Source organism: Ranitomeya variabilis, chromosome 4 (genome assembly GCF_051348905.1).
Source record: "Ranitomeya variabilis isolate aRanVar5 chromosome 4, aRanVar5.hap1, whole genome shotgun sequence".
Lineage (NCBI taxonomy): Eukaryota > Metazoa > Chordata > Amphibia > Anura > Dendrobatidae > Ranitomeya > Ranitomeya variabilis.
This window is the reverse complement of record NC_135235.1, coordinates 337,204,075-337,230,641: the sequence shown is the minus strand read 5'-3', so window position 1 is coordinate 337,230,641 and position 26,567 is coordinate 337,204,075. Positions and strand designations below refer to the sequence as shown.

General features: G+C 47.4%; 1 protein-coding gene across 2 annotated transcripts in view; it reads left to right on the top strand.

Moving 5' to 3' along the window:
* IFT46 (intraflagellar transport 46) overlaps positions 1 to 10,566 on the top strand; it is a 35,336-nt gene extending 24,770 nt beyond the window's left edge. The window contains exons 7-12 of one of the 2 annotated variants that reach the window (XM_077250599.1): positions 1,088 to 1,216; positions 1,883 to 2,004; positions 2,954 to 3,020; positions 3,101 to 3,161; positions 9,535 to 9,620; positions 10,223 to 10,566. In XM_077250599.1, coding sequence (XP_077106714.1) covers positions 1,088 to 1,216; positions 1,883 to 2,004; positions 2,954 to 3,020; positions 3,101 to 3,161; positions 9,535 to 9,620; positions 10,223 to 10,318 — 561 coding nt within the window. In that variant the 3' untranslated portion in view covers positions 10,319 to 10,566. Of the gene's footprint in view, positions 1 to 1,087; positions 1,217 to 1,879; positions 2,005 to 2,953; positions 3,021 to 3,100; positions 3,162 to 9,534; positions 9,621 to 10,222 lie in introns of both variants that reach the window. The other variant, XM_077250598.1, reaches the window with a different exon arrangement.
* Positions 10,567 to 26,567: the final 16,001 nt, after the last annotated feature.

Below are 26,567 nucleotides of genomic sequence, written 5' to 3'. Positions count from 1 at the left end.
CTTCCCCGCACCTCACAATGGGGCAGCGGATGCGCTGGAAAAATGCATCCGCTGCCCCCGTTGTGCGGCGGAGACAACGCTAGCGTCGGGAACGTCGGCCCGACGCACAGCAACGGGCCGAGCCCGACGCTAGTGTGAAAGTAGCCTAACACTGCTATACACAACTGATGACACAGGATCCACCAGTCACAATAGGAGATGGCACAGCCAACCCTGCTCCCCTCCCCTCACATTGGCCTTTCCACAGGCTCATTGGATGTGAGTACAACAGATAAGGTCGCGGTCTGACCATTGTCGTATGTAGGAGTGTTGTGTCCAGAAACAAAAGGAAATCGGAGTCTAAGAGCCCCAGTGGCCAATGTGAGAATTGCAAGATTTACTGTATATTTACTTTGAATAAAGCTTGTGATATGGGGAATGAACTGCTCTCCAAAAATGAAACACAATAGCCTGCTTTGAACAGTAGGTGATTTTCTGATGATAGCTGTCCATGAGCGATTTCCAACATACTCACCCGAGGAGATATATAGTGATGAATTAGACAGAGGCCAGAAGACTTCTCCTGTGTCCTCCATCTGGCTCGTACATGGCTGTACACAGTCATAGACTGCTATTCCACGGGACTCTATGGATGCATTAAACATATGCATGGTGAGAGCTGTTCAGTAGTATATTGGGGAACCTCCGGCCCGCGATGACCTTTTCTCCAGCCCACGGGCAGATTCCTGGGCACCGCATCGCAGTGTCGCTTCCTTCTTGCTCTGGGAACACGCGCACTCTTCACTACTGAGCGCCGAAAGATTACATCCTGACACCAGTGCCAGCGGCAGGATGTATGTTGTGGGTGCAACCTCTGAGGGATGGAATAAATATCTAAAAAAGGTTCCCCACCCCTGCACTAAACAAATACCATTGGCCATGCCTGATTTCTGTGACTGACGCCTAACATTGCAGCTGTCACCCATAGCTAATAATTTCGGTTTTTTTGTGTATGTTAAAGAGTCCGAAACTGTGATGTCACCTGAGCTGTACCACTATTAAAAACTGAATATAATCTGATTGCTGCACATCTTTCTCTTCTTTGTAGGTTCCTCGACCTGATAGTAAACCTGATAAACTTGGCCTCCTGACCCTTGACGAGCCGTCTACGAAACAGTCGGACCCCACAGTTATGGCGCTTTGGCTGTCAGAAAATTCCAAGCAGCACAGTGTTTCGGTGAGTTAGTATGGATGGAGCTAATGAGGAAAGGGTGTGTACAGTGCCAATGGATTGGGAAATAGACCCTGTTAGATGCACAGGACCACGGCACTCACCAATGGTGCTTTACTCACACTTTATTCTAGAGTAAGGGAATTTCAATCAATTCTTCGGCCACATCACAGAGCTGTGCGCCCCATCAGGTCGTAGTCTGGTTCCTCCACGTGCCCTTACCTGTTTGGAATAAAGTGTGAGTATAGTAATACTGGTAAGTGCCGCCAGGAGCGCACACAGATTTGCCCCCTATACAAGAACAGAATATGGACCCAATAACTCATCAAATGCACAATTCCTCTGCTTGGGAGATGGAAGTGGCTTCCTTGCCTTCCGGGCCCCCCTGTGTGAGTGCACAGGTCACACCAACGGTCTATGCTTCCCTGAGTGCTGTGGTCCTTTACATCTGCTGGGGGATGACTGCATTAGACTGCTGTTACCTGTGGAGCCTAGGAGAGCGGCCATCCCCCGGTGGAGCAGGAGTAAGAGGGGCCCTTTTTCTTTTTGTTCTTTGTCAGAAACAATGGCCGCAATAAATTCCCTGTGACCACATTCTGAGATCCTGTTTTGCAACCACAGTACTAGTCTACGCAGTTCTTTCCTATTAACATCTTTTTTTTCCTCAAGCAGCACCAAATAAAGGTGAAGAGCTTAGAAAATGCTGAGAAGAATCATAAAGCTATTGATAATTGGATTGAAAGTATCAGCGAATTACATCGTTCAAAGCCTCCAGCCACCGTTCATTATACCAGGTATTGGGCCCAGTAGTTCTGATCATTGGCACACTGTCGTAATTAACCTGGATCGTCCACAGGGTAATTGTAATTGCCATGTTTTGGAATAGAGAACCAAGCTGGGAAGATCCTAGTGATACAATGGACATTACCAGTGTTACCAGGATCTGCCGGAACTGATCATCGCTAAGCCCAGGAGTGTGGAATCCGGGCACGAGGACAGCTAGGCTTCTATTATATAGACTCTGTGAGGCGATTCATCAAGACTGGCATAACGCACGCCTGCACTGCACCCGTCTGGATGGGAGGACCAGCGGTGCATGCCACTTAATGAAATCGACAGTTTGTGCTGCCCCAGAAATGTTATTCCAGTCGGGGACTGAAGTGCATTTCTGCCATGCGCTGGCAGTCTTGGTGAATTGGATGGGAGGGCATGGCCACGCCCCAGCAACGCCTATGTCGGTGGAGCGGATTCCTATACTTGCACACAAGGAAACACCTGTCACTCCAGGGCAGCGGGTCAGGAGAAGCTGCCGGGAACCCGTCTGGCCAGTGACGTTCTCGTACGGCTCGGTACCAGGCAGATTGTAATGTTTTTCTTAAAAACGCCATAGCATTTTGGAGTCATACATCCATGGCTGAGATTGTACAGTCAGCGTCTGATACCAGCCATGTGTCCGCTGTCGGGTTCACCTTAGCATATATGTGTGATAGAATATACATATGTGTTATTGCACGGGCTGGACATAGTGCCCGGGACTGAACACTAAGCTCACACCTCAGATAATGTTACACTGCCCTTATGAGACGATCTGGTGCTCAGTGTTAGGATTCTCCAGGGAATTTTCTAACATTATTTTAACAATGCATCTATATATAATTTCTACCCTGGCAGTAACAGGCAACATGTAACCATACTTTACCTGCATAGTTCATAATCTTCTTTCTTTTTTTTTTTTTTTGATAGACCAATGCCTGAAGTGGAAACCCTGATGCAGGAATGGCCTTCGGAGTTTGAGGAACGCCTCGGAAAGGTGAGATTATGATTATTGAAATCCATCTCTGAGAAGGAAAGAAAGCTCTCTGATAATCCTGCCTGTATTGTGACCACCAGATCAGTCTGCCAACTGCGGAACTGGACTGTGATCTTCCCACTTACATTGATATGATACTTGGTAAGTCACATATTCCTACCTTTATAACTTCAGATTAGATTAAGATCATCCATGCCGTGTTATAGCGGTTTACTTACAGAAGAAACACCACCCAAAAATTGAAAAACCCTGGGAGACCTATTATGTGATCTCTGTGACAGTGTCCATTTACAGGAAGCACAATCAGTTGTTCTTCCCGTCAGGCTGGTGAGCAGCATGTTACAGGAAACATTGCTTCTATCTTTATCAGGAAGATTGGTTGAGTTCATCTTGTGGGTTGTCACAAGATGCAGCTTCAGGAGCGCACCGTTCCCGGGCCCCGGCTCCTCACCTGCCAGGGGCGGTGCACGCCTAGAGACTGACAGTTCAGACCAGTGACCTGATCGCACCGCTGGCCTGGTCCGAGCGCTCTACAAGGATGGTAGTACAGGCAGTTGTGCCTCTGCAACACGAAAGAAGTGCAGGGGACTGGAGAATTTTTTATTTTTTTTTTGCAATTTTAACCATTTATTTACTGGAGACAACCCCTTTTAAGTTGTAGGATTGATGGATGAAGTGAAACAAATGTCTAGCCTATGATGGGTGCCAATGGGGCTTACTCGCGAATCTTACCAAAGTGCATTAGGCAGCAGGCCAGTGCTCTCCAGATTGTGACTCCTGCAGGGTTGCTACCATCATGTTCATATTTATTTATGAACAAAGTTGTATTTTGACCCTTCTTTAATTTATTCCTAACAAATATAGTGCACAGTTATAAAGATAATGTTTTTACGGAAAGATGGTGCCCTATGGAGTTAATAATATTGTCTTCCTTGTGTCTATCTGTTGCTTCCCATCTCTATTCTGTGCACAAATGTCAATGTTTGCGGTGACAGACTGCGGCCGGCCGTCTGTGTCCTGCCATGGTAGCTGCACCCAGCAGTAAGCTTACGTTCCTCCATCCTCCGCTCCTTAGAGCCGGCCAGGTCACACTATTATAATACTGGTTTCTTCAGGGATAAGTAGGATGGTGGGAGGGAGCCGCCACCATGACAATGCCGTCCAGTGCAGGCACCATGTTATAGAGCAGGGGATACCCAGTTTTGTGGAAACGATCCATTATAAGCTGTGATTTCATCATCCGCTGGCATTTTGGGTCCAGTGTGCGGTCCTATCAGCAACTGACAGCTCTACCTGCATGCACACTGATACAGAGATAGCTGTCAGTCACTTTCCAAGAAGAATTAGTAATATGATACTGGAGTCCAGTTCGAAGAAAACATGAACCAATATTCACCCAGAGCAATGTTCCTCCCCTTCTTCCAAAAGCCATAACTTTTTATTTTTCCCTCTACGTAGCCATATGGGGCCTTGTTTTTGCAGCAGGACTTGTACTTTTGAACGACACTATTGATTTTACCACATAGTGTACTGGAAAATGGGGAAAAAAAGACTCCAAGCATGGTGAAATTGCAAAAAAGTGAAATTCCAAAAAAGTTTTTTTTTGGTTTATTATTTACCATGTTCATTATATGGTGAAACGGAGCTTTGCAGTATGATTCTCCAGGTCAGTACGAGTGCGCAGATACCAAACATGTATAGTTTAAGTAGTGAAAAATAATTCTGAAATTTGCATGAAAATTTTTTATTATTTTTTTTTCTTTTAGCTCTTGTTGCAATTTTCCGAGACCCATAACGTTTTTATTTTTCAAGACCTGGGACTGGGTGAGGGCTTATTTTTTGCACACTGAGCTGGAGTTTTCACCAATAACATTTTGGTGTAGATGCAATGTTTTGATCACCTCTTACTGCATTTTATTGCAATTTTGCGACGTCCCAAAAAAAGTAATTCTGGCATTTCGACTTTTTTTTTTTTTAATGCCGGTTTGATTTAATTTACTTTATATTTTGATAGATCAGACTTTTATAAACATAGCAATACTAGCAATACCAAATGTGTGGGTTTCTTTTTATTATTTAAAAATTTTTTTTACCCCTTACTGCTATCGGACTTACTATTATGCCGATGGCCGTATCCCCCTCTTTGATGTGGGCTCTGGCAGTGAGCCCACCTCAAAGCCAGGACATGTCAGCTGTTTTGAACAGCTGACATGTGCCCTCAATAGTCGCGGGTGGAATTGCAATCCACCCGCACCTATTAACTAGTTAAATGCTGCTGTCAAACTCTGATAGCTGCACTTAACAATTGCTTCCGGCCATTGGGCCGGAAATGCACGCATCGGTGACCTATGTCACATGATTGGGGCTCATCGGTGCGTCGGCAGAACAACCAGAGGTCTCCTTGAGACCTCTATGGTTGTTGATGCCAGATTGCTGTGAGCGCCACCCTGTGGTCAGGTCAGTATTAGCATTTGGTGAACATGGTAAAAAAAAAAAAAAAAATCCCAAAACACTTCTGGCCTTGCATTTTTTTTGCAATTTCACCGCACTTGGAATTTTGTTCCCATTTTCGAGTACATGACATGGTAAAACCAATGAAAGTGCAACTCGTCCCGCAAAAAACAAGCCCTCACATGGCCATATTGACGGAAAAATAAATAGTTATGGCTCTGGGAAGGAGTGGAGCGAAAAACAGAAACGCAAAAATGAAAAAGGGCTGCAGCTTGAAGGGGGTTAAAGGATGCCAAACCATAGATCTTTTTTTAGAGACTGTTTATATAGTGACTAGATGGTGGCCCAATTCTAAAGCATCGGGTATTCTAGACCATGTATGTAGTTAATTTATGAAGATTTAAAGGGAACCTGTCACCACGTTTTTGGAAGATGGGATAAAAATAGCGTTAAATAGGGGCAGAGGTGGGCGTTACATTAGTGTGTGTGTTATGCGTTTATTACCCACCTAAGTTGCCGAAATAACTTTGCAAAGTCTCCGTTTTCGCCTGTCAATCAGGCTGGTCAGGTCGCATGGGCGTTGTCTTCCCCCAGATTTGGCGTAGTTTTCCGTTGGTGGCGTAGTGGTGTGCGCATGCCCAAAGTCCGGAATCCTCTTCCAGGGGATTTAAAATAGCCTCGGTGTTCGTTATTGCATTGGTGATCGGTGGGCGCGGCCATCTTCCTTTGGCCGCGCGTGCGCAGAAGCGGCGCTCTGCTGGCCGCGGCTTCAGGAAAATGGCCGCCGCGATATCCATCTGCGCACGCGCGGCATCCCGCGGCCATTTTCCTGAAGCCGCGGCCAGCAGAGCGCCGCTTCTGCGCACGCGCGGCCAAAGGAAGATGGCCGCGCCCACCGATCACCAATGCAATAACGAACACCGCGCTATTTTAAATCCCCTGGAAGAGGATTCCGGACTTTGGGCATGCGCACACCACTACGCCACCAACGGAAAACTACGCCAAATCTGGGTGAAGACACCACGCCCATGTGACCTGACCAGCCTGATTGACAGGCGAAAACGGAGACTTTGCAAAGTTATTTCGGCAACTTAGGTGGGTAATAAACGCATAACACACACACTAATGTAACGCCCACCTCTGCCCCTATTTAACGCTATTTTTATCCCATCTTCCAAAAACGTGGTGACAGGTTCCCTTTAAGAATAATGCAATGAATACACAGGATTTTCAGGGTAAAATATATACATTATCAGTGAAGCGGTGTTTAAATCCGGCACCAATATCGCTGATTGGTCGCCAGCGGCCGCGACCAATCAGCAAAGCGTGGTTCAAGTCCCATGCCAAATCGCGGCCGGACTGCTCCTGTCGCTGATTGGTCGCGGGCAGCTGGCGAGACCAATCAGCGACGCGGGATTTCCGTTACAGACAAACAGACAGAATTAGACGATTATATAGTAGACTACATGGTAGCCCGATTCTAACGCATCGGGTATTTTAGAATATGTATGTAGTTTATTTATGACGATTTTAGAATAATACATTGAATACACAGGATTCCTGTCGCTGATTGTTCGCGGCCGGCCATGTAGTGTATAACAGTCGACGTAGTAAATAGCACAGCCACGTAGTATATTGCGCAGCCACGTAGTATATTGCGCAGCCACGTAGTATATTGCGCAGCCACGTAGTATATTGCGCAGCCACGTAGTATATTGCACAGCCACGTAGTATATTGCACAGCCAGCCACGTAGTATATAGCACAGCCCACGGAGTGTATAACACAGCCCACGGAGTGTATAACACAGCCCACGGAGTGTATAACACAGCCCACGGAGTGTATAACACAGCCCACGTAGTGTATAACACAGCCCACGTAGTGTATAACACAGCCCACGTAGTGTATAACACAGCCCACGTAGTGTATAACACAGCCCACGTAGTGTATAACACAGCCCACGTAGTGTATAACACAGCCCACGTAGTGTATAACACAGCCCACGTAGTGTATAACACAGCCCACGTAGTGTATAACACAGCCCACGTAGTGTATAACACAGCCCACGTAGTGTATAACACAGCCCACGTAGTGTATAACACAGCCCACGTAGTGTATAACACAGCCCACGTAGTGTATAACACAGCCCACGTAGTGTATAACACAGCCCACGTAGTGTATAACACAGCCCACGTAGTGTATAACACAGCCCACGTAGTGTATAACACAGCCCACGTAGTGTATAACACAGCCCACGTAGTGTATAACACAGCCCACTTAGTGTATAGCACAGCCCACGTAGTGTATAGCACAGCCCACGCAGTATGTTGCACAGCCCGCGTAATACGTTGCACAGCCCGCGCAGTAGGTTGCACAGCCCGCGCAGTATGTTGCACAGCCCGCGCAGTATGTTGCACAGCCCGCGCAGTATGTTGCACAGCCCGCGCAGTATGTTGCACAGCCCGCGCAGTATGTTGCACAGCCCGCGCAGTATGTTGCACAGCCCGCGCAGTATGTTGCACAGCCCGCGCAGTATGTTGCACAGCCCGCGCAGTATGTTGCACAGCCCGCGCAGTATGTTGCACAGCCCGCGCAGTATGTTGCACAGCCCGCGCAGTATGTTGCACAGCCCGCGCAGTATGTTGCACAGCCCGCGCAGTATGTTGCACAGCCCGCGCAGTATGTTGCACAGCCCGCGCAGTATGTTGCACAGCCCGCGCAGTATGTTGCACAGCCCGCGCAGTATGTTGCACAGCCCGCGCAGTATGTTGCACAGCCCGCGCAGTATGTTGCACAGCCCGCGCAGTATGTTGCACAGCCCGCGCAGTATGTTGCACAGCCCGCGCAGTATGTTGCACAGCCCGCGCAGTATGTTGCACAGCCCGCGCAGTATGTTGCACAGCCCGCGCAGTATGTTGCACAGCCCGCGCAGTATGTTGCACAGCCCGCGCTGTATGTAGCCCAGCCCGCGCTGTATGTAGCCCAGCCCGCGCTGTATGTAGCCCAGCCCGCGCTGTATGTAGCCCAGCCCGCGCTGTATGTAGCCCAGCCCGCGCTGTATGTAGCCCAGCCCGCGCTGTATGTAGCCCAGCCCGCGCTGTATGTAGCCCAGCCCGCGCTGTATGTAGCCCAGCCCGCGCTGTATGTAGCCCAGCCCGCGCTGTATGTAGCCCAGCCCGCGCTGTATGTAGCCCAGCCCGCGCTGTATGTAGCCCAGCCCGCGCTGTATGTAGCCCAGCCCGCGCTGTATGTAGCCCAGCCCGCGCTGTATGTAGCACAGCCCAGCCCGCGCTGTATGTAGCACAGCCCAGCCCGCGCTGTATGTAGCACAGCCCAGCCCGCGCTGTATGTAGCACAGCCCAGCCCGCGCTGTATGTAGCACAGCCCAGCCCGCGCTGTATGTAGCACAGCCCAGCCCGCGCTGTATGTAGCACAGCCCAGCCCGCGCTGTATGTAGCACAGCCCAGCCCACGCTGTATGTAGCACAGCCCAGCCCACGCAGTATGTAGCACAGCCCAGCCCACGCAGTATATAGCCCACGCAGTACATTGCACAGCCACTTATTCTCTCCCTCACACTGTCCTTCATGTTATTCTCTCCCTCACACACTGTCCTCCATGTTATTTTTCCCTCACACACTGCCCTACGTGTTATTCTCTCCCTCACACACTGTCTTTCATGTTATTCTCGTTCTAGTATATGTATGTAGTTTATTTATGAATGCTGATTGGTCAAGGCCGGCCGCCACCAATCAGCGATGCGGGATTTCTGTTACAGACAAACAGACCCTTAGACAATTATATATATAGATATAAAGCTGGGCCCACGGCTTCTCTTTTCCTTCAGTCTCTTGAATAATATGTTCTCATGTAGAAATGTATAGTAGAAATTATTTCTCACTTCCTCACTCCTTCGGACCGGTCAGTCTTGTACAGGCTGCAGTGCTTTTTAAAAATAATGAATGTTCACAATGACATTCCCCATTTTCTGGATGATCTAACCTGTTGGAGAACGCCCTAAGTGATCCTATCTGACGATTGAACCTTCCCCATCCTCTCTTCTAGCCATGCTGGACATCCCTGTGTACAAGAGTCGCATCCAGTCCTTACATGTCCTGTTCTCGCTGTATTCGGAGTTTAGGAACTCCCAGGTAAGTAGATAATGACTGCAGACTCCACACCAGGTCATCTGTATCTGGACGGCAGCTGTGGTTAGACCTCAAAGCAATCTGAGTGGAAATTATTAGTGTCTTATAAGACAACTTGCCTGATTCATCAAGGCGTTTATGCCAGAATTCTCAAAGTGGCTCAAAAAGTTAATTCCAGTCTCAGCCATCTCTGGCAAATTTAAAGGACGGAGGTGGAAGTTGGCGTGGAGAAGCCCACTTGGCACATTCATGAACATTTTTGACAATTGGTGGCATAATTGAATAGCATTTCTGGTGGAGATCCACATCCATTGTAGGATTCGCCTGATTCATTGCACGGCGTGCACCTCTTAATGAATTTAGCACACCTTACCCCAGCGGAGCCTTCATTACTACTGGCCTGCAAATCACAATTACCCCCGCGGTGCCTTCATTACTATTGACCTGCAAATCGCCAGTGTTAATGAACTAGACCCACAGAGTAAGATCCCTGCTGTGCTTCATCACTCCCTGCGGCTTTTTTGCAGTTCTTAGAGCCTGTACATGAATATATCCTTGTACCAGATTGCAGTATTATGGTACTGACAGCATATTGTTCTTGACAGCATTTTAAAGCTTTAGCAGAGGGAAAAAAAGAACAAAGCTCATCTGGGAAGACTGCGACACCAAGTGCTGAGACAGAAGGCATAAACTACAGCTAAAAGCATCGTCTGCCGGACATCGTCCATATCCTATACAACCTGTATGTGGTGCTCTGCACGGTGCGGTCTATTACTGTGCTGCTGGGGCTGATGGACTGATAGGACCAAGATGATGCTTTACTGGATAACTATGAAGTAGAAGATGTGTAACAAGAATTGTAACTACCTGCGTGGTTTTGTATATATTCACATAGATTTTTGCGCAGTGTAATATAATTCACATTCAATAAACATTTTTAGATAATTGATGAGACTTTTCAAGTGAGTTTTAATTTCTAGCAGTTGTGATGTATAGTACAATACTCTTCCTCGCCCGTTACCGGGACTTTCTATACAATCAAATCTGTAAGGGGTATTCTGATTTACAGCCGTTATGGCGTCTGCACATCCTTTCTGAAAATCCACTTGATGTCCCAAGAATCATCACAGGCCCTGCACAAAGGGATAGTACACAGTGACGTCCACACATGGAGTCTGTGCGTTATTTGTTGCAGAATACACACCTACGTCCGTGCAGAATGTGAGATGGGGTATCTAGTGCTTTATTCATCCTTTCCTCTCTGCCCCCAAACTAAAAAAACATGCCCAAGAAAATCCGTACACCGTAGATTATTTATACAAACTTACTATCGCTACTCGGCAGCAGAGTCCTGAGCGGAGATTGTCCTGAGCACCTGCGTACCCAGTGCCGATCTCTGCCAGGCTCAGAGTGTGGAACGCGCCTGCTGGAAATCCTGCAGCCTCTGGTGACGTCACATCTTTTCCACTTTGCTTGGACAGGGTGTCACTGCTGACGTCATGCTCATTGACAGCCGGATCACTGCTGCATACCTGCGGGGTGCTGGCTGTCAATCAGCATGACGTTGGCGGTCTCATCCATCAGCAGAGCGGCCTGGAAGAGGAAGAGCAGCTCTGTTGACCTAAAGCAGCGGAATTTCTGGCAGGTTTGTTCTGTGATCGCTCAGAGCCTGCACCAGGTACGACACGCAGGTATTTACTACCTACTTGCATGTCCGTTCTTAATTCTATAGGGGATCCTCCCAGTGGGAATGTGTCCTTTATTACACCTGTACGGTCACTCACTGGGGTTATAGTGATGTCACATGAGCATTAATAATAAATAGTGATGCAACCATACAGGGGGTATAATCAGTGATATTATAAAAGGTCACAGCACAAATGACCAGAGGGACGGCTCAGATGTACTAGTGATCATGGTCATTATCCAGCTGGGATCATAAATGCGGTAATGTTACAGTATGGGGACAGTGAACTTGTAGGAAATGGCTATTAATCTCCAGTAAACTGAGTGTAATGGCAGAGGACGGGGACAGCCGTGATTCCACAGATGATTTCCTGGGACCTCAGTGATGTCACAGCACAGGCATTATAAAAGCACGCCGTAATCTAATAATAATGCAAACACTACAGAGCGGTAATCCTCATGTGCTTAGTCATGTACATGTACAGGTAAGAATGATGTAAATGCCATGCATATGGCGGTATTCAGCTCGCCTGTGTGGGGACCTTCAGGATCCATTCCACACAGGCCTGGACATGGTGGTCCTCTGTCCTTGTGCTTTACATGCAGGAGATCAAAGTTTATAAGCCACATTTGTCCTTCACTTCCAGTGTAGTTTGAGATTTGAGCATTTATAATAAGTTATAACACAGTTATTCTTCAAGAAATATGGGGATGCTGAACACCTTCTCCGACATCAGCAGTGACAGCTGGAGCACGGGGGTCCCCTGGCTTCAGCAAGCTAACAACTAAGAAACATTACTGATGCTGTCCGTGTGGAGACATGGACCCGCCAGCCACGTCTGCCGCCATTAGTCATAAACCGGACAGGAGACCTGCTCAGCAGCGGGATTGGGGTAACTTCTGGTTGCGATGTACAGAGGGAAGGTGCCCCCGGAAGGGTAAAGGGGTGTTGGTGGCCTAGCCTGACAGCGTGAGGGATGAAAGTAAGCCACCACACACATAACTTTTTTTTTTTCCAGCGTATTGACCCTAACTTCCTGCAGATTGGTGGGGTCCAGGTCAGAAGACCATGAAAAATCCACTGTAAAGCACGGACTTCTAGACTTTGTATTGAGCCTGCACGCCGTTCTGTGCTCCTCACCCAGCAGGAGCTCTGGACATCGGCCTGTTCAGCATGGTGTTGTGAGTATCCGCACCTGGCCCTTCATGGAACTGCACAAGTTGAGGCAAAGATGCTTACAAAAGAAATGCAGGGACCCTTTAATATAGTGATGACCTATTCTTCAGGATATCTCATCAATTTTAAATTGGTGGGGGTCCGACACCCTGAACCCCCATATTAAGTAGCAGTTTCGTCCTCTGGATGGATGTAAATCGTGAACAGAGCCATAATGGCACTGCTATATTGGCTGTTCACAAGTACTGTTGAAGTGAGTAGGAGCTGAGCTGCAGTACCTAGGAATGGCCACCACACAATGAATGGCGCTGTACTATTTTGATGAATTCACTGTTCACATCTGGCCTCCGGCAGAGCTGAAAACAGCTGGTCACGCGATAATATAGAAAAAATTACCTCTAAGGGTATGTGTCCACGTTCAGGAAACGCTGCGTTTTTGACGCAGCGTTGAGCAGCATGCATAAAAAACGCAGCGTCCAGATGTTACAGCATAGTGGAGGGGATTTCATGAAATCCTGTCTCCACTATGCAGTAAAAGACGCATGCGGCAGACCCGCGGAAACTCACATGCGGCGCGTCTTTTAAGAACGCAGCATGTCCTTACATAGCAGAAAAAACTCAAGGACAACGCAGGTGACCTGCCAGTGACCTCAGGTGCAGATTTGGTCAGGATTTTACCTGCATAAAATCCTGACCAAATCCTGAAGCAAACCTGAACGTGGACACATACCCTAAGAAACTAATATGAAATGTCCAGTATGTCAGGGAAATTAAGGTTATAAGATAGGCCATTGCCATGAGGAGGGGTACTCAGTCTGCAGCAGGTGGTGAGTATCGCAGTAGGGTCCTATTCACACCAGGCTTGTCATCTACATTGGTGTGCCTCGCAGAAAGGCGGCCTTCCTCCTTAATACAATTTCTGCAGTCGGAGTTCTCTTTATGCGGCATGTACGTACAACATGTAACCACAAAATAAACTTCACACAGGATGCAGCTACCTGCGCGGTATAGTTTATTCTCCCTATAGAACTATATATACAATTTCCCATGAATTAAACATTGTACACAAGGGTCCGCCTATTGTCTCCCATGCTCCCTGCTGACGCTCGTGATCCACTTACATTCACGTTGCTCTTCACATGTCTTAAGGCTATGTCTCCACGTTCAGTATGGCCGGCGGGATCGCCGCAGCGGCGAAGCCGCTCGGCGCTAAGCCCCGCCCCCTTTCTGGGACGCGATCATGCCGGATGTGTTAACTCTTCACATCCGGGATGATCGCTCGCTCCCATAGGGCCCTGTGATATGCCTTGCGGGGACGCTGCGTCCCCGCAAGGTGTACGGACATGCTGCGATCTGAAAAGACGCGCAGCATGTCCGGAGTCGCAGGGCCGCCGCGTGCGGGTTTCCACGCATAGTGGAGACGGGATTTCATAAAATCCCCTCCACTATGCTGGAACATCTGGACGCTGCTTTTTTGACGCTGCAGCTCTGCGCAGCGTCAAAAAAGCAGCGTTTCCTGACCGTGGAAACATACCCTTAGGGTATGTGTCCACGTTCAGGATTGCATCAGGATTTGGTCAGGATTTTACGCAGGTAAAATCCTGACCAAATCTGCACCTGAGGTCACTGGCAGGTCACCTGCGTTGTCCTTGCGTTGTTTCAGCATTGTAAACAGACATGCTGCGTTCTGAAAAGACGCGCCGCATGTGAGTTTCCGCGGGTCTGCCGCATGCATCTTTTAATGCATAGTGGAGACGGGATTTCATAAAATCCCATCCACTATGCTGTAACATCTGGGCGCTGCAGATTGGAGTTTTACTATAGATTTCTATATAGATTTTTTTTACTACAGATTTCTATAATTTTCTTCCCAATAAAACCTCCTGCGTAATATTGTGTAATCTGCCTTTGTGCCACCAAAATGGCCGACCTTGTCAGGCATAGCCTCCACATCTAGGTGTATTGTGGTATCCTCACACCAATAGACTAAGATCATTTACAGGGAACGTATCATCAGAAATGATTCAGTTTCATGTTAGTTGCATTTTTTGGGGAAAAAAAATGTTTCAAATTTATTTTTTTGCATTTTCAAAATTGTGATTTATAAATAACTGAAAAATCTTGATATTTTCACACCAGCCAGTAGGCCCAATATAGACTCTTATTTCCTTGTTTTTTCAGTAGCCACACAGATACAGACAGCAATAGCCTGGATGAGATTGACTTAACCCCTTAATGACCACCAATACATCTTTTAACTGACCTGAGATATAAGACACTAGCCTCCCCATACAGGTGACCATCCAGCAGCTGTCGGCTGTACACTATAGCTGGCAACCTGCTGCATCAGCCGCGGTCAGTGTTGGCACCGTCCATACCTGTTTAACCCCTTAGATGCTGCTGTTAATAGTGACTACATCATATAAATGGCTAACAGAGTGTGACTTCTCCCTCTTTATCCCAGTTGGTGCCCTCAGATCATGATTGTGCGGCCCTGATGTTTGCCATGGCAATTCACGAGCAAATAGCGTCCTTAGAGTCTGCCGGTTATAGAGGCCTGTTCAGAACTTAGCGGCATTTAGGTGGTAAAGATACACCTTTTCATTTCTGTCAGGTCACTTTACATTAATTCCTGAAGATCACCTGAAGGGTTAATAGACTACCTGACAGCAGTTTTCAATATGTCAGGGGGTGCAGTTTATAAAATGGTATCACTTTGGGGGTTTCCAGTATATGGGACTCCTAAAGGCACTTCAAACCTGGATAGGTCACTAAAAAAATAAATTTTGTAAATTTCCTTGAAAAAATGAAAAATTACTGCTACAATTTTAAACCTCCTAAAATGTTAACACGATAAAATAACATTTTACAAATGGTGCTGATGTAAAGCAGACATGAAAGAAATGTTATTTATTAATGTTTTGCTGTGGTATGACTTTCTGGAGTAAAGGAATAATCATTTAAAGTTTGAAAATTGCTAACTTTTTAACATTTTCTCAAATTTGTGATTTTTTTTTTTTTAATAAATAAACACAAAACATATTGACCTAAATTTACCATTATCGTGAAGTATAATGTGTCACGAAGAAACATTCTCAAAATCACTGGGATATGTTGATGCATTCCAGAGTTATTACCACATAAAGTGACACTGGTCAGATTTCAAAAGTTTGGCTCCATCACTAAGGGGTTAAATAGGGGTCAGTGTATGGAGTGATAGGAGGTGAGCTGTGACATCAACTAGTGTGAATGGTGGATCCTGTGTTATCTACTGCATATAGAGGTGTTCTCATTCATTCTACAGGAGAAGGAGGTGAGTTGTGACATCACCTAGCGTGACTGGTGGATCCTGTTATCTACCGTATATACAGTGAAGGAAATAAGTATTTGATCCCTTGCTGATTTTGTAAGTTTGCCCACTGACAGACATGAACAGTCTATAATTTTAAGGGTAGGTTAATTTTAACATTGAGAGATAGAATATCAAAAATAAAATCCAGAAAATCACATTGTATAAATTATACCGATAACACCACTAAAAAGCTCCAGCAAGTGTCCAGGGTTGCAGAGCGGCGTGGGAAGAAAACACATTTGCAAGATGACTTCACTGCATTCAAACAGGCAACACTCGCTTTCAAATCTGCTCTCACCTCTATTAAACAGGCCTACTTCACAACCCTCGTATCTTCCCTATCCTACAACCCCAAACAGTTATTCAAAACTTTTAACTCCCTCCTCCGCCGCCCACTGCCCCTCCAACCTCCCTCATCTCTGCTGAGGACTTTGCCACACACTTTAAAAATAAGATCGACCAAACAATGCAAGTCTTCATTGTTCGCCACCACAACCCCTTTGTATACCAGACCAATGCCCAAACCCCATAACCTCCCTATCCAACATCACCACCTGTGCACCTCACCGCCTGTGCGCTTGACCCCATCCCATCCCACCTCCTCCCCAACCTCACCACCACACTTATCCCATCCTTAACCCACCTTTTCAACCTATCGCTAACTTCTCATACCTTTCTTTCTGCTTTCAAACATGCCACAATCATGCCTATCCTTAAAAAGCCAACCCTCAATCCAACTGCTATGTCCAGCTATCGCCCAATATCGCTGCTCCCATTCGCTTCAAAACTCCTGGAGTAGCACGTCCACACTGAATTTTCCTCCCACCTCTCATCTAACTTGCTCTTTGACCATCTACAATCTGGTTTCCACCACCATCACGCAATTGCGACAGCCCTGACCAAAATTACTAATGACCTACTTACGGCCAAAGCTAACGAACAATACTCTATACTTCTCCTCCTAGACCTGTCCTCTGCTTTCGACACAGTTGACCACTGCCTCCTACTACAGATGCTCTCCTCCTTTGGCATCAAAGACCTCACTCTATTCTGGATCTCCTCATACCTTTCCAACCGCACATTCAGCATCTCCCACTCCCACACTACCTGCTCATTCCAACCTCTCTCTGTTGGAGTCCCCCAAGGCTCTGTTTTAGGACTCTTACTCTTCTCAAGCTATACACTTGGCCTGCGGCAACTCATAAAGTCCCATGGGTTCCAGTAGCACCTTTATGCTGATGACACTCAGATCTACCTCTCTGGCCCAGACATCACCTCTCTGCTGTCCAGAATCCCGGAGTGTCTATCAGCCATATCCTCCTTCTCTCGCTTCCACAAACTCAATGTGGACAAATCTGAACTCATTATCTTTCCTCCATCTCATAGATCTTCCTTACCTGACCTATCTATCGCAATTAGCGACATCACACTTTCCCCCATACCGGAAGTCCGCTGCCTTGGAGTAACCCTTGACTCTGCCCTTTCCTTCAAACCGCACATCCAAGCTCTTTACACCTCCTGTCGCCTCCACCTCAAAAATATCTCCAGAATCCGTCCTTTCCTCATCCTTCAATCTACTAAAATGCTTGTGCATGCCCTCATCATCTCCCGACTTGACTACTGCAACATCCTTTTCTGTGGCCTCCCTGCTAACACCCTTGCACCTCTCCAGTACATCCTTAACTCTGCTGCCCGACTAATTCATCTCTCTCCTCGCTACTCCTCTGCTTCCCCCTCTGCAAATCTCTTCACTGGCTCCCATTCCCTCAGAGTATCCAGTTCAAATTACTAATACTGACCTACAAAGCCATCCGTAACCTGTCTCCTCCATATGCTGGATCTCTGAACTAATCTCCCGATATCTTCCCTCATGCAATCTCCAGTCTCTCCTCCATTCTCCTCACCCAACCGCCTACAAGACTTCTCCCGAATATCCCCCATCCTTTGGAATTCTTTGCCCCAACCTGTCCTACTATCAACCACATTCGGATCCTTCAGATGGAACCTGAAAACCCACCTCTTCAAGAAAGCCTTCAGCCTGCACTGACCCAGCTGCCTCCTCACCACTACTGGAGCTACTGCCTCACCAACACCGGAGCTGCTGAAACCCTCAACCTATTGTCTCCTTTCCCACCATCCTGTAGAGTTTAAGGGTCCTCGCCCCTCTGTATCAGTCTGTAATTGTTAGTTTGCTTACTGTAAGTGATATCTGTAATTTGTATGTAACCCCTTCTCTTGTATTACTACCAAGTATTAAGTCTTGTTTGCCAGAGGGATCAAATACTTATTTCTCACTGCAAAATGCAAATAAATGTATATAATTTATACAATGTGATTTTCTGGATTTTATCTTTGTCTATCTCTCAATGTTAAAATTAACCTACACTTAAAATTATAGACTGTTCATGTCTTTGTCAGTGGGCAAACTTACAAAATTAGCAAGGGATCAAATACTTATTTCCAGGTCACCACCTGACAGCACACTGGAGGACGTCCTTCTTATCCATGATGGGACAGGAAACACGAGAGGTTAAAAGGACCCTCCCCCTACCACCCTTCAGTGTTTTTCCTGTCCCATTATGGATAGGAACGGACGAGAGGAAGCTACCGTTCTGTGCGGGGGGATGTGGATCGGGGGGGCTTTGCCTCACCCTTCCCTCCATGAAGCACCCGCTGGCCGACACCCGACCGAGGGTCCCTCTGCCTACCAGTGTAGCGCTGCTCCTGGTATGAGGATCGCTTCTCCCTGCCGGGGGCTCTCGATCCTTCCGTCGCGCCCCCTGGTGCATGCGATCCCAGCGGCGGCCTCTGCTGATGTCGGCGTCTCCATGCGGCCGGCATGGGGAAGCAAATCCTCGCTGCACCATCCTCTCTTTCCGGCCGCGCGTCACTTCCAGTTTGCGGCTGAGGGGGGCGGGGGGCGGGCGGCGTCTCTGCAACAGGAAGCGGTAGTGAGCGCAGGAGCGCTGTACAGATGAACAGGGGAACAGAAATATAAAGGTATGTGCGGGGCAGTAAGCGATCCCCAGTGCATCATGGAGGACGCAGCTAGAGCAGAGGGGCAGGAGTCCACGGCGCTAGTAAGTAGAGCAGGGACCCTGTATTATGGATATCTAAAAAAAAAAATAAATAAAAAATGGGGCATTATGCTAGACTTTGTTATTTCCTATAGGCGGCCTCATTACGTGAAAAACCGTTAAAGAAGCCTGGCAAAAGCAAAAAGTGTCCTATTTGTGCAGCCAAGCTGAAAGATACCTGGCAGAAATCCCTATGTGAAGCGTGCACCTGCAGAATCATAGGAGAGGAGCAGGCTTCTCTTATGTCAAATATGAGAGCCATGATAAGAGAGGAGGTTCAGGCTTCCGTATCAGGTCTGGTACTACCTCAAGCCTCACCTTCGGAGAGACCGAGCAAAAGGCAGAGGGTCGATTACTCTACAGGAGACTCGTCATCTTCTGTGTCGGATATAGAGGAGGAAGACGAGAGCAGAGACCCTCCGGAGAAAGGGAGAAGATACTAATTCTCCGCGGCGGACACAGGAGAACTGTTGGAGGCTGTTCGGCATACTATGCAAATTGAGGAACCACAACCATCTTGTTCGGTTCAGGATGAAATGTTTGGTGGCTTGCGCTCGCAGACTGCGAAGGTGTTTCCGGTAAATTCCCATATCAGATCCATGATTCTGGATGAATGGGAGGAGGCGGAGAAGAGACTGACTATCCCTAAAGATTTCCGACTCCGCTTGCCATTTGACCCGGATGAAGTTAAAGAATGGGTCGATATTCCTAAAATAGACATTCCATTGGCTAAAGTATCCAGAATAACCTCAATCCCCTTTGAGGACTCTTCCAATCTGAAAGAGCCCATGGAGAGGAAAGCGGATGGCCTTTTAAAAAGGGCCTGGGAGAGTTCTTCGGCAGTAATTGGAGCTAATATTGCAGCGACATCAGTGGCTCGCTCCATGGACCTGTGGCTAAATGATCTTCAGAATCAATTAATAGCCAAAACTCCTAGGGATACTATCCTGAAATCCCTGCCTCTGTTAAAATTGGCAACCACCTTTTTGGCAGACGCGTCCGCAGAGACTGTTAGGTTTGCGGCTAGAGGTCAATCTCTATCTAATGCAGCCCGAAGAGCGATCTGGCTCAAAAGCTGGTCGGGTGATATGCACTCCAAAAATAAATTGTGTTCCATACCCTTTTCTGGGGGCAGGGTCTTCGGACCGGTCCTCGACGATATCTTAGAGAAGGCCTCAGATGTAAAAAAGGGGTTCCCAGAAGAAAAGCCTAAAAAATTCCAGCCCTTTCGGAGACCCCGCTATAATCAAAAACCAGATTACAGGGGTAAAGGAAAACAAGGTAGATGGAGCTACCAGAAAGGGGGGGATAGTAGACCCAAAACCAAGGACTCGAGTTACTCAGGTCCGAGATCGAGCTACCATAGAAAATGACGCCATCAAAGTAGGGGGTCGTCTAGCCGGATTCCTAGAAGGTTGGAGGGAAATAACAACAAGTCCTTGGGTGTTACAGGTGGTGTCCCAGGGATACAAAATCGAATTTACCTCCCTTCCGCCCGAAAGGTTTCTGGTGTCCAGCTCACATCTAAAATCATCATCCCCCATGTGGTCGGATATACAGGACCTCCTAAAAATGGCAGCAATTGTTCCGGTCCCCTCTCAAGAAGAGTACAGAGGTCATTACTCGAATCTCTTCTCAATAACAATACCATCGGGAGAATCGAGAACGATAATAAATCTGAAGCACCTAAACAATTGGGTGGTATACAAAAGATTCAAAATGGAGTCAATTCGGTCTACCATTCCTCTGTTGGGAAGGGGTATGGTGATGTGCACTCTAGATCTAAAGAGTGCATATTACCATGTTCCCATTTGCTTAAACCACCAAAAGTTCCTGCGGTTCGCGGTAAACATGGAAGGGAAGATCTACCACTTTCAATTTCGCTGTCTCCCCTTCGGCCTGGCGTCGGCTCCCAGGGTTTTTACAAAACTTATGGTAGAGGTGGTCGCATATCTGAGAAATCAGGATTTGATGGTAATCCCTTATTTAGACGACTTTTTAGTAGCGGCAGAGTCAGTACACCAGCTCAGGATCAACTGTCAATCCCTCATTTCCACACTAGAGAGTCTCGGATGGATTATAAATTGGAAGAAATCAGATCTAATTCCGAAATCCAGAATAAAATTCCTAGGAGTCATGCTCGATTCAGAAACAAGAATGTCCTACCTTCCGGAAGACAGGCTAAAGGGTATAGTAAAAAAGGTCCATCACTTCTCCCGAGGCCGAAATACGATCAGAGACGGGATGATAATATTGGGGTTAATGACGGCCTGCATCCCTTGCGTGAGATGGAGCCAGTTTCATTCCCGGCAGCTTCAGCAGGGAGTTCTGAGGAGCTGGAACAGAAGACAGAACTCTCTAAATCAAAGACTGAATCTTTCATTTCAGATCAAGAGATCTCTGGTGTGGTGGACTCTCTCCAAAAATCTCTGGCTGGGGGTACCATGGCTGCAAACCCCGAGTGTGTAAGTAACGACAGACGCAAGTCAGCAAGGTTGGGGAGGTCATGTCCTAGGAAGATATTTCCAAGGTCGTTGGGAAAGAAAGGACAGCAAGAAGTCATCAAACCACAGAGAGTTGCATGCGGTTTGGAAGGTCTTAACGGCGGCACAACATTTGCTGAAGAACAAGCATGTAAAAGTCTTCTCAGACAATACGACGACTGTAGCCTTCCTTCAACATCAGGGGGGCCCAAGACATTTGGCATTACAAGATCTGGCGAAATAGATCTTCAGATGGGCAGAGAAGTCGGTACTGTCAATCTCGGCTGTACATCTGGAGGGATCCAAGAACCAGTTGGCGGATTTCCTGAGCAGGAAAAGTGTATCCCCTACACTGAACAGCGAAGTATTCAGGGGTCTTTGTCATCGTTGGGGGAAGCCGAATGTGGATCTATTTGCTACAAAGCAAAACGCAAAGGTCAAAACCTTTTACTCCCTAAACCCCTGGGAAAGCCCAGCTGCGATCGATGCCCTGTCGCAACCCTGGAACAACGGTCTTCTGTATGCGTTTCCGCCTCTGGCAATGATTCCAAGAACACTCAGGAAAATCTGCGAGGACGGGGCCAAAGTCATTCTCATAGCTCCTCATTGGCCGAAACGAAGTTGGTTTCCGTTGTTAAAAAAATTGTCAGTGGAAGAACCCCTCCTGTTACCAGAAAGAGAGGATCTTCTCCTACAGGGTCCAGTTCTACACCAGAACCCAGGAGCACTTCAGTTGGCAGCCTGGATCCTGAACGGAAGGTCTTGAGGGCAAAAGGTCTTTCAGATGACGTCATTTCTACCCTTCAAGCCAGCAGAAAGCCAGTGACATCTGCTATCTACACAAAAATATGGAAAACATTTTGTGGATTCTGCGGGGAGATGACAGTTGATACTGACCATCCAGATATCCCGAAAATTCTTGACTTCTTGCAGTCAGGATTTCAAAAAGGTCTTAGGGTACTGTCACACAGTGCAATTTTGATCGCTACGACGGTACGATTCGTGACGTTCTAGCGATATCGTTACGATATCGCAGTGTCTGACACGCAGCAGCGATCAGGGACCCTGCTGAGAATCGTACGTCGTAGCAGATCGTTTGGAACTTTCTTTCGTCGCTTGATCACCCGCTGACATCGCTGGATCGTTGTGTGTGACAGCGATCCAGCGATGTGTTCGCTTGTAACCAGGGTAAACATCGGGTAACTAAGCGCAGGGCCGCGCTTAGTAACCCGATGTTTACCGTGGTTACCAGCGTAAACGTAAAAAAACCAAACAGTACATACTCACATTCCGGTGTTTGTCCTCCGGCGTCTCAGCTTCTCTGCACTGTGAGCGCCGGCCAGCCAGAAAGCGAGCACAGCGGTGACGTCTGACATCACCGCTCTGCTTTCCGGCCGCTGTGCTTACACAGTGCAGAGAAGCTGAGACGCCGGGGGACAGACACCGGAATGTAAGTATGTACTGTTTGTTTTTTTTACGTTTACGCTGGTAACCAGGGTAAACATCGAGTTACTAAGCGCGGCCCTGCGCTTAGTAACCCGATGTTTACCCTGGTTACCAGTGGACTTCGGCATCGCTCCAGCGCCGTGATTGCAACGTGTGACTGCAGTCTACGACGCTGGAGCGATAATCATACAATCGCTGCGACGTCACGGATCGTGCCGTCGTAGTGATCAAAATTGCTCTGTGTGACAGTACCCTTAGACCAAGTACATTAAGAGTCCAGATAGCGGCCCTGAGTGTATTTTTTGATTTTTCTCTATCTACCCACCCCTGGATTAGTCGATTCTCTAGAGCGGTCCAGAGGCTAAGGCCATTAATTAGGAAATCAGTCCCGCCGTGGGATCTTAATCTGGTCCTGAATTTTCTGTGCGATCAGTCCTGGGATATATCTGGAGACATAGATATTAACAAACTCTCTCTAAAAACCGCGTTTTAGTTGCGATCACATCGGCAAAAAGATTGGGGGAACTACAGGCTCTTTCGGTACAGAACCCGTATTTACAGATCTTTGAGGATAAAATAGTACTAAGGCTTGATCCGGCCTTTCTCCCTAAGGTCGTCTCAGATACTAATATGAATCAGGAGATTGTTTTACCGTCATTTTGCCAATTCCCTAAAAACCAAAAAGAAAGATTTTACCATAACCTTGACGTAAGAGAGTCAGTACTCAGGTACCTTGATTTATCTAGACCCTGGAGACGGGACAATAACTTGTTCGTTCAGTTCAGGGGTCCAAATAGGGGGAAAAAAGCGTCTAAAGCGACTATCGCACGGTGGATAAAATCTACAATTAATTTAGCCTACAAAGCTAAAGGTCTGAATTCCCCAGTTAATCTTAAAGCCCACTCATCTAGGGCCATGGCCACATCATGGGCGGAGAAAGGGGGGGCTACGGCAGACCAAATCTGTAGAGCTGCATCATGGTCTAATCTTAGTACCTTTTCTAAACACTATAAGTTAGATGTAGTTTCACCTCAGTTGGCCTTTGGTAGAAAGGTACTTCAAGCAGTGGTCCCACCCTAAATACCATTCTCCTTTGGTATTTCTCCAGTGTGCTGTCAGGTGGTGACCTGGAAAACAGTAATTAGACTTACTGGTAATTGTATTTCCAGGAATCCATCCTGACAGCACTGTTAGTTCCCTCCCTATTGTTTGATCTTTATACTTATGTGATGTAACATTTGTATGATTGATTATTTTGTTGGAATAAAACTTGTTTTTTGCATCCATCCAGATGTGTTACTTTGGAAAAACACTGAAGGGTGGTAGGGGGAGGGTCCTTTTAACCTCTCGTGTTTCCTGTCCCATCATGGATAAGAAGGACGTCCTCCAGTGTGCTGTCAGGATGGATTCCTGGAAATACAATTACCAGTAAGTCTAATTACTGTTTTCCTTCACTGTAGAGGTGTTGATCAGTCATTCTACAGGAGAAGGAGGTGAGCTGTGACATCACCTAATGTGAATAGTTGATCCTGTGTTATCTACTGTATATGGATGTGTTATCAGTCATTATAATCCAGTCTCCAATGATAACTGAAAAATCATGGGTATCTACCAGGAAATATGAGTCTAATATTGGGTTTAGTAGCTAGTGTGAAATTGCAAGATTTCTGATTTTTTTTATTTGATAGTAATATGGAAAATAAAACAAATATATATGTAACATAAAATTTTGATTTAAAGGAAACCTAACTTGAGATTCATGCTGCCAAAATATAGGCAATGAGAATAAGACACGGGCTGAGTTATTGCAGCCATGTAGGTCTGGCTCTTAAAGGGAAGGTACCGCGTTTGTAGATCATTAATAAATCACTGTAATGTAGCATAACATGCTGCTATAACCAAGTTTTAAATGCATGTGAAACAGATTTCGTGTGTTATATGAGTTTAAAGAAGGCACTGGGGGCTGACATCTTGGTTTCACAGCAGTAGCAGGACACTATCAGTGTCATATTACGGCACCCCATGGACATAGGAGATAATAGACCGGCGCTGACCCTATCTTTAACATTTTAGCTGCATCAGCAGTGAGCTGGGCACGCCTCTGTGGGCTGCACAATTCACTGCTGTAGGTGTGACTGTCCGCCATTTTATTATAGCCCAGTGCTATCTGCCGAGCTCCACTTACTCTCTATCGCAGGACAGAAGCGCTCACTGGAGCCGGAGGATGGGGAGTGCGGGTGATTTACCTCCATGCTCCTCTGTACTCCAGGCACTGCACGTCCTGGGCAGACATCCTCTGCTCTCACACGTTGCCCTCCCTGGGTGCTTCTCCAGTTCTCCTGCTTTGTCTCTGCCTCCTCACACACAGACCCTGTGATCTCTGATAAGCTGCATTCACAGCCTGCAGAGAGGGAGCTGACACCTGAAGAAAGAGCAGGGCAGCTGACAGGACAAGGATTGGTGGGGGAAGGGGGGATGGCAAGAATGTAAAGGCCCCGTCTCACATAGCGAGATCGCTAGCGAGATCGCTGCTGAGTCACAAGTTTTGTGACGCAACAGCGACCTCCATAGCGATCTCGCTATGTGTGACACGTACCAGCGATCAGGCCCCTGCTGCGAGATCGCTGGTCGTGTCGGAATGGCCTGGACCTTTTTTTGGTCGTTGAGGCCCCGCTGACATTGCTGAATCGGTGTGTGTGACACCGATCCAGCGATGTCTTCACTGGTAACCAGGGTAAACATCGGGTTACTAAGCGCAGGGCCGCGCTTAGTAACCCGATGTTTACCCTGGTTACCAGCGTAAATGTAAAAAAAAACAAACAGTACATACTCGCCTTCTGATGTCCGTCAGGTCCCTTGGCGTCTGCTTCCTGCTCTGACTGACTGCCGGCCGTACAGTGAGAAGTGAGAGCACAGCAGTGACGTCACCGCTGCGCTCTGCTCTCAGTGTACGGCGGCTCAGTCAGAGCAGGAAGCAGACGGCAAGGGACCTGGACACCGAAAGGCGAGTATGTACTGTTTGTTTTTTTTGGTAACCAGGGTAAACATCGGGTTACTAAGCGCGGCCCTGCGCTTAGTAACCCGATGTTTACCCTGGTTACCGGGTGCTGCAGGGGGACTTCGGCATCGTTGATGACAGTTTCAACGATGCCGAAGTCGTTCCCCTGATCGTTGGTCGCTGGGGAGAGCGGTCTGTGTGACAGCTCCCCAGCGACCACACAGCGACTTACTAACGATCACGGCCAGGTCGTATCGCTGGTCGTGATCGTTGGTAAATCGCTATGTGAGACGGGGCCTTTAGTCACAAAACAGGAGAGACATAGCATGCACACAACAGGGATCACATACCCTTCCCCCATATATCTCTTCTGTGATCTCCCATAGGCCAGCACACTGCTCTCCTGAAATACTCTGTGCTGCAGTCACCCTGCTCCTTCCCCTATATATCTCCCTCTGTGACTCTGGAGGTGACTGTCTCTCCCAATGGGTGCTGTCTCTCTCCCTATGTGTGCTCTCCATCCCCCTGTGCCTGTTCCCTCTCACTCCTATGCACTCCTCTCCCCCTGCATGTCTTTCCCCATTGCAAACACAGCTCAGTGCTTGCAATAACAGGAGCTGCGGGTCATGCTGTCACATGTCAGCGGGACCCTCACAGCTGTGACTGTCACCTGCGGTAACGCTACCGCCGGTACTGTCGGTCACAGCGCTGCGGGATCATGCTGGCAGATG